At 61.7% G+C, this 8,110-nt stretch overlaps 1 protein-coding gene across 5 annotated transcripts; it reads left to right on the plus strand.

The window, feature by feature from the left end:
• The first annotated feature begins 268 nt into the window (after positions 1-268).
• Positions 269-5,770, plus strand: ACY1 (aminoacylase 1). Of its 5 annotated transcripts, none has more exons than XM_053669253.1 (15): positions 269-382; positions 1,561-1,672; positions 2,406-2,470; positions 2,559-2,663; positions 2,998-3,092; positions 3,330-3,406; positions 3,499-3,588; positions 3,693-3,749; positions 4,012-4,085; positions 4,171-4,220; positions 4,337-4,481; positions 4,585-4,653; positions 5,167-5,246; positions 5,375-5,435; positions 5,526-5,770. In XM_053669253.1, the coding sequence occupies exons 2-15, from the start codon at positions 1,579-1,581 to the stop codon at positions 5,688-5,690; spliced, it is 1,227 nt and encodes a 408-aa protein (XP_053525228.1). In that variant the 5' UTR covers positions 269-382; positions 1,561-1,578; the 3' UTR covers positions 5,691-5,770. The 5 variants fall into 5 exon arrangements, with proteins under 5 accessions (XP_053525228.1, XP_036984384.1, XP_036984383.1 ...); XM_037128489.2 differs by lacking the exon at positions 269-382 and adding an exon at positions 584-666; XM_037128488.2 differs by lacking the exon at positions 269-382 and adding an exon at positions 763-853.
• The last annotated feature ends 2,340 nt before the right edge of the window (positions 5,771-8,110 follow it).

Consider the following 8,110-nt stretch of genomic DNA (forward strand, 5'->3'; position numbering starts at 1 on the left):
GGGAGAGTGTGGTTTAACAATTAACATGGCGTTACTGCTGAATCACCGAGCCTGCTTGTCCCTGGGTATGTGAGGGTCTGCAGCCCACACTTAAACCCCAGGAGGGTTGGGATGGACCCCTACCGCACCCTCCCAGCTGGCCTCCTCTGAGCCCGGAGGTTCAAGTCTTTAATCCTGCCCCTCCCAAGCTGACTCAGCCCCTGGAGCAGGGGGCAGAACTGGCTGAGAGTACAAAGGGCAGCCGAGCGCATTAGTGAGCAGCTACAACTGCGTGCTACCTGTGGGTGGTCATTGAGACACCTGTGTCTTTAGCCTCGCTCTCTGGTGGTTGCAGAAGACCCAGGGAGCCTGGCCCGAGGCAGTCACGTGTGCCACCTGGTTGGTAAGTTTCCTGGCACCTTACACTATCATACAGCATCGCGATGACATCCTCTCGCCGTGACATCCTTTGTCACACAGAGGCTGTCACACCCAACCACCCTCTCACACTTGTATTGTCAGAAACGTGGTCATACCCACTGATATACACTGTTGGATCGGCCTTCACTGCGGCTGGTTTCCCCGATCACCTTGAGGTCACCGTGCTCCAGCGCGTCCCTGTATTCTTCATTCCTTGCACGTAGTCCGGCGTTTGTTCGTTGCCCTGGAGGGGACAGACTCCGGCGGGTAGGCGGGCCAGTCTCCTGGAGCTCACAGGAAGAGGGACAAATTAACCAGTTCCCTCTGCACCTAGGGAACTGAGCCATCAGGGTTGGGGAGAGGGCAGACCCGGCCAGCGCCGGCGCCGGAATAACCCAGCTGCTGCGTCGGTACCCGCCCCCTCCTTTCCGGTCCAATCCGGAGGCTGCAGGAGGTAACGCCCTCTGGGGGCGGGGCCATCGGGAGCTCCGGACCCAGGGGCGGGGGCCTATAGAAGCCCGGCCAGCCGGGATCTCGTAGGCCGCCGCGGCGGAGGCAGCGACTCCTAGGCGGGGTCCAGGTCCGAGCCTGGGGTTACGGGGTGGAGACTGGAACCAGGGGCGGGAGGAGACCCCAGAACTTGCAGTTTTCGGTTCCGCCCCGCGATTCCGGTCCAGCCACGTGCTGAGCTGGGAGCGATCTGAGGCTGGGACCTCGCAGGACCCTGAGTCCGGGCCACAGTTTCAGGAAGGCGCTGAGAGGAGAGCGAGGTGGGGGACCTAGGAGAGGAGTCGGGGGGATCTGGGTCTCCCTGGCATGAAATCCGAGCAACAGGGGAGAAATATTTTGAGGAGGCGGCGGGAGTCAACGTCTGGGTTCAAACCTGCCTCTGCTACTCTCTGCTCTCCCTGCGCCTCTCTGAGCTTCGGCGCTCTCCTCTGTCGAGGAGGCTTTCAGAGGCGCAACATCACGGGGCTCTTTGGGGGCTGAAATAAGGAAGTGTGTTCAAAGTGACCAGCATAGCACCTGAAACAATTGGGGCTCCGAAACAGGGTGTCCGCTCCCAGTGGGGCGTGTGAGGAACCACCCTGGGGACGGGGCGTGTGCAGGTGGCGTGTCCAGCAGCTGGGAGGGTAAGGCAACCACTCGCTTTGCCCGCAGCTCCCCACGCACAGCGCCATGGCCAGTGAGGGTCGCGAAGATGAGCACCCATCCGTGACACTCTTCCGTCGGTACCTGCGCATCCGCACCGTCCAGCCCAAGCCTGACTATGGTGAGAACGCGGGAGTTCCGGGGTCTGTGTTTGGGGGGCGGGGGGGGGGCAGCAGGAGCGGGGACTGTGCTTTAAACCGGGATCCGACTCCTGTCACCCGGCTGAGCCCCGCTCTGCTGCCCTAAGCGGTGCCTAAGCGGTGCCTCAACCTCTCGAGTCCTTCGCTGAGTCTGCAGGCTGCTCACAAGCCCATCCAGGCTGAGAAGGGTCCTTTCCTGTCAAGGCTGTTCTTCCAAGTTACTCCTGGTGGCTAGTTAAGGAACAACTTCCTCTCCCTCGCTTGGCTTGAGGATGGGGGAGGGGAGACTGGGGCACCACTTAGAAGAAGAAGCCTCGGGAAGGCTGGACAAAGGCAGGAGCCTTCAGGGAGTCAAGCTCAGTGTCTGGAAATCCATGAGCATGGGTCAAAATTCCTGTTGTGATTTTCCATCTGGGAGGTGCTGGGTGACTCTCCTGACTGCACTAGTTTCCAGTGTTTAAAGGCCACAATAACACCAGCTTCCAACCCTGGACTTCCCACGTGGCCTTCCACGGAGAATCACTGATTGGCCAAAAATACCTGCTTCCCTGGGAGCAGAAACACAGTTGTCTCTGAGGGATGTGGGACTGTGTTGAGGAGGCAGAAGCCCATTTTGGAATCTGCCCCCCGCTCCGGATGTGCCCCTGTGCTCTGCCTGGGCCAGGGGGCATCCTGGGAAGGCAGCAGCAGCCCCAAGACACCCCATGTCCACAGGGGCTGCCGTGGCCTTCCTTGAGGAGAGAGGCCGCCAGCTGGGCCTGGGCTGTCAGAAAGTGGAGGTGAGCCTGGGGCCCTGTGTGGGGGTGGGGGGACAGCCCTGGTGCTCCTCGTTGCCCTGCACTGAGCCTCCCGCCTGCCCCTCTCCAGGTGGCACCTGGCCTTGTGGTGACCGTGCTGAGCTGGCCAGGCACCAACCCCAAGCTTTCCTCCGTGTTGCTCAACTCTCACACGGACGTGGTGCCTGTCTTCAAGGTGTGCGTGCCAGGAGGTGGGGTGGGATGAGGTGCAGGGGACAAAGACGAGCCGGGCCCCCATTTGACCTCGGGGACCCCCGGCGGCCCTGGCATTGACACTTCACCTCACTCGGCATCACTGCATATGAGCAACCATTGCCCACAGCTGTTTCCTGCCCAGGGTGGGACACAGCGATGGGGGTGGCCATCTGCCACCCTCTCCGGCCCTCTTCTGTCCCCTCCACAACCCTGTGGCAGCTTTACAGTGGGCTCCTCGGGCAGGGCCGCAGCTGAGCACAGAGGAGTGATGACTGAACTAGGGCTTGGGGCGCTCTTCCCACCCCCGCCCCCAGGAGTTCTGGAGTCATGACCCCTTCGAGGCCTTCAAGGATGCTGATGGCTACATCTATGCCCGGGGTGCCCAGGACATGAAGTGTGTCAGCATCCAGTGAGTGTCCCCCTGGCCCATCAGGATGACCCAGAACCAGGGCTGTGATTAGAGAACCTCAAGGCGGGGCAACGTCTTGACCTCTGACGTTGGGCAGTAATTGGGAGACAGGAACAGAGACCTCCCTGTGTCCCCTGCCAGGCTTTGGCAGAGCAGGGCCCAGGGCCTACAGCCTGCTGGCCCAAGCTCCTGGTGGCTCCCTCAGCACCTGGCTTACACCCTCTCACCGCCCCTCAGGTACCTGGAGGCTGTGAGGAGGCTGAAGGCTGAGGGCCACCACTTCCCCAGAACCATCCACATGACCTTCGTGCCAGGTAGGAGTGGCTCAGGGCCAGGCACCTCCAGGGAGAGGGAAGGTGTGTTGGGGGAATGGCTTCCTCATCTCACGTCCCTGCTACTTTTACAGATGAGGAGACCGGGGGTCACCAAGGCATGCAGCTGTTCATACAGCGGCCCGAGTTCAAGGCCCTGAGGGCTGGCTTCGCCCTGGATGAGGGTGAGCAGGATGGCAGGCTGCTGAGCGGCCAGCAGGAGCTAAGGAGGCTGCAGTGGGGGCTGGGCCATTTCACCCCCTGAACCCCCCTCCTGCCTCCTCCTCAGGCCTGGCCAACCCCACTGATGCCTTCACTGTTTTCTACAGTGAGCGGAGCCCCTGGTGTGAGTATGGCTTGGAGGGAGGGGTCCCTGTGCAGATGGGAGACTAGGCCAGGGGGGAGCACAGGGCCTCTGCCTCCTGGCCCTTTCCTGCCTGGGCCTCCCACTCCCGAGCTTCTGGGGGCAGGGACAAGCCCCGCCCCGTGTGCTCTGCAAGGACAGAGCCCTGCCAGAGGAGCTTGGAATGCGGGACAGACCCACCCGGGACTGAGTGCCTTCCCGGCATCTCCCATGCTGAAGTCACCCCCTTCCCTGAATCACCCAGGGGTGCGGGTCACAAGCACTGGGAAGCCTGGCCACAGCTCGAGATTCATTGAGGACACAGCTGCCGAGAAGCTGGTGGGTGGCTCCCAGGGCGGGGGTTCAGGAGTTCCCGAGGCTCTGTCCTGGGGTCTCTCCCACACGTAACCCCTCGCTTTCCTAGCACAAGGTCGTGAGCTCCGTTCTGGCGTTCCGGGAGAAGGAGAGGCAGAGGTGAGGCAGGCCAGGAAGGGTGGGCGCTGGGAGGCTGTGCCAGACTCGAGGTATGTCCTGGAGCCTGTTTTTGTCTGTTGTCCCCTTGCTGTCCCATCCCTGTCCCCCCACTGCAGGCTGCAGTCAAACCCCGACCTGAAGCTGGGGGCTGTGACCTCCGTGAACCTGACTAAGCTAGAGGGCGGTGTGGCCTTTAATGTGGTCCCTGCCACCATGAGCGCCGGTTTTGACTTCCGAGTGGCACCGGACGTGGACCTGAAGGTGCCGCCTCCACCCGGGTTTTGAGGAGGGAGCCCGGGTCCTCAATCCTGCCCTGGAGGCTCAGGGAGGCCTCAGGGGCCAACTGATCTCCTACTGCTTGTAGGCTTTCGAGGAGCAGCTGCGAGGCTGGTGCCAGGCAGCTGGCCAGGGAGTCACCTTGGAGTTCCTTCAGGTGCCGCCCTCTCGTGGGCAGTGTTTCTGGGGAGGGAGTGTGTTGGGTGTTCCTGCACGCAGCAGTGTCCTGGCACTGTCCTGGCTCTGAGGGGTGCCTGCTCTTCACCCACAAGCACTGGCTGTGGAGGCCGCTGCTGGCGCTGGGGAATGCTGTAGGGAGTCAGAGGACACGCAGCGAGGGAGTCTTGGTCCTCGCATCGTGGGGGGAGACATGAGCCAAGGCCCCACAGAGAAGTGTTTTTATGGAAGTAGAAACACGGGGTCCAGGAGGGGGTGGGGCCGCGTGCCCTGAGACCTGTAACTGGAGCACTTGAATGGCCTGAGATGTTGGGGAGGGAGGGCCATCTGAAGGAAGGGCTCTTGGGCTGGGCGGGGAAGGGTGGATAGGGAGGGAGCAGGCGGAGGGCCTGCCTGTGGCCGGGTTGGCCAGCTGGCCCTCCAGGGAGGTGTGTGCTGGGGCAGTGGTGGACGCGTGCCCTGTCCTGATCCTGCCATCCTTCGCCTCCCCCAGAAGTGGACGGAGCCCCGAGTGACATCTACTGATGACTCAGACCCCTGGTGGGCAGCATTTAGCGGGGTCTGCAAGGACATGTGAGCGCACGGGTCCGCCCTCCTCTCCCCATTCCCTCTCTCCCCCAGCTGCCTCCTTCCGCCTTCTGTTGCCCCCAGTCCTGCCTTGATCCTCCCTCCCCCGGTTCACCAGGCTCTGTCCCCTGCAGGAACCTCACTCTGGAGCCAGAGATCTTCCCTGCCGCCACCGACAGCCGCTATCTCCGTGCGGTGAGCTGTATGCGGTGCACCGTGGTGCACCGGGCAGTGGGTGGTCCTGGGCGCCGGCCCTCCCCCTAACAGCTCCTCCTCATCCTGCAGGCAGGGGTCCCGGCTCTGGGCTTCTCCCCCATGAACCGCACACCTGTGCTGCTGCACGACCATGACGAGCGGCTGCACGAGGCCGTGTTCCTCCGTGGGGTGGACATATACATGCGGCTGCTGCCTGCCCTGGCCAGCGTGCCCGCCCTGGCCAGCGAAGGCTGAGCCCATGCTCCCGGCCTCTGGCCCTGGCACCTCCACCCTGACCAATGTCCCCGACCAACAATAAAGTCTGTGTGTGGACAGGGGCCGCTGAAGTACTGACAGCAGGGACATTCATGGCACAGGGACGCTCCTTCCTCTGGGGACATGCTGTTACTGTCCCCGTGGCTCCAGGCACCACCGCCCACCCTGGGCTGCTGTGACCTTCAACTCAACACACCCGTCCTGCCCCACCCAGCCGTGTCTGCATCCGGCCACAAGGGCCACCATGCCTGTTCTGTCTCGGCACGAGGTCAGGGATCCCATGCCCACTGGGCCTGGGGGATGTTCCAGCCTGGATCTAGCTTGCAGGTCTGTGGCGGTCGCGTCATGCAATGGTCTCCACACTCCAGCCCCTGCACTGGCTCTTAAGTTTCACATGCCCCAGATGCCTCAGTGGTCAGCCAGGGGCTTCAGTCACAGGGAGGTAGCTCATGTAGTCATCAACTGGCCGCACAGGAGACACTGAGGCCACAGCAACAAGACAGATGCGCAGAAGAGAATGGCTGACTAATGGAAGCCATCCACGTATCGGTCACAGCTTTTCCCGCCATACTCCCCAGGACCCGAACCAGTGCACTAACAGGCCACCTGGGCTGGGGTTGGGTCCCTTGGGGTGTTTGCTTGAGATTTCCCTCCTGCTGACCGAGGAGAGGTGTCAGCAGACTCACCTGGTATAAGACCCAGTGGTTGGTTTGGGTGCAGCACGGGGGCCTCCCTGTAACAACACCCCTGAGGATGTGGGGGCCTTGGGTCAGAAAGGCCTGTTTATAGGGCCCGGGAGACGTGGCCCCAGGGGCCTGGCCAGGCTGCATGGCACACACATGTGAGGAGAGGCGATGCTCCGTCCTAAGGTGCCTGGGGCGGGGGGGCGGGGGGCACGCCGGACCAGGCCCTCCTTCCTCTTTCAGCGGTGCGTGTGCCAGTCCTCAGTGTCCCCACAGGTCGCAACTGCATTAGGGTGACAGGGCCCCACTCGGGACTGAGCAGTACCTCCCCAGCCAGGGCTGTGAACTGCCCCAACAGGGAGAATGGGCTGTGGCAGATTCCAGTAAATGATCCTGGTCCCAGGGACAAAAGAGCCTCGTGCCCCATTACCATGGCCAAGCCACCAAGTTAGCCCTTTCCTAACCAGCCCATTGGCCACTGCGATTTGCTCCTGTTCCCACCCAGGGAGTATCCGGCAATGGATGGTTCAATGCCAACTGCCACCCGGGTGGGTGGGCTGCCCTGGCCTGAGCCACTGGCATAAGAGTTCCCTCGCAGACCACAGGGCCCGAGGCAGGGACACCAGCTCTTCAAGGCTGTGGCAAAGGGCCTGGTGGCCTGGCATCTCTAGAGACAGTGCTCCTCTGCCACAGGTGGGCAGGACCCTCAGTGGGGGCGGGAGTCAGAGCCGGCCAGTCACGGGGCCCCGCCCACCCTGGATGGCAGGCCCTACTCTGGCTGCTCCTTTCGGGTGTACCTGGTCTCCACCCCCTCCCACAGTTGGGACCAAAATCCCAGGGGCAGCTTTTGCTGTTTCTGCTGCATTGCCCCGCCCATGCCTCCTGGGGTCACCGAGACATTAATTCGGGTGGCAAAAATGCCCGAGACCCCGAGAGCTCTGACATGTTTGGTCAGTGCCTTTGCTCTCACAGGCGTCCTCTGGTTGGGCTCCCAGGTCCGTGTGCCCCCTGGTAATGGAGCAACACAATGAGATAAAGGTTCACCAATATTTCTTTGCCTCTCCCCCCACTTTCCCTCTAAAAACAAAATTTTATTTTAAGAGGGGAAGGGAGGGACAGAGAGACAGAAACATTAATGTGCAAGAGATCCATTGATCAGTTGCCTCATACATATCCTCACTGGGGACCCAGCCCACGACCCAGGTGTGTGTCCTGACTGGGAATGGAACTGGCAACTTTTCCGTTCACAGGCTGGTACTCAATCCACTGAGCCACACCAGCCAGGGCCAAAAATAAAACCTTAAAAAAAAGTTCACCAATACCCCAGATTTCCCACGGATGTCCATAACCCCCTACCTGTTCCCTGTGGGGCAGGTTCCTGCTCCTCTGACCACCTGGGGGGCAACACATCTTACCCACCCACCCCCCAGTCCTCTCACCACAGCACTGGCCCCACCTTTTTCCTGGACTCCTACCTGTCCTCTAGCAGGTGGTCCGGGCAGGCTCGCCAGGTCCTCTGCAGCAGCATTGGCATTTGCACAGCATGGTGCCAACCAAAGCAGGGGCAGTTTCCAGGGACCAATTAATGGTGAGCTCCACCTGGGGCCTCTGTGGACCCCCATGGCCTCACCCGACAGTCCTGACCTTCATTCTTTACTTGATACAACCCAGAAGGCTCCTCCCGGACTGCAGATGCTGCTGGGCTGAGCTGAGGGT

The sequence above is a fragment of the Artibeus jamaicensis genome, unplaced genomic scaffold (genome assembly GCF_021234435.1).
Source record: "Artibeus jamaicensis isolate MK-2021 breed Jamaican fruit bat unplaced genomic scaffold, CSHL_Jam_final contig_519, whole genome shotgun sequence".
In the NCBI taxonomy this organism is placed as follows: domain Eukaryota; kingdom Metazoa; phylum Chordata; class Mammalia; order Chiroptera; family Phyllostomidae; genus Artibeus; species Artibeus jamaicensis.

Bases quoted from the DNA above. Each gene is read 5' to 3' on its own strand.
- ACY1 (XM_053669253.1), top strand. From the start codon at position 1,579: ATGGCCAGTGAGGGTCGCGAAGATGAGCACCCATCCGTGACACTCTTC. The intron at 2,471-2,558 runs GTGAGCCTGGGG...GCCCCTCTCCAG, and splicing joins TGGGCTGTCAGAAAGTGGAG to GTGGCACCTGGCCTTGTGGT. The intron at 3,750-4,011 runs GTGAGTATGGCT...TGAATCACCCAG, and splicing joins CAGTGAGCGGAGCCCCTGGT to GGGTGCGGGTCACAAGCACT.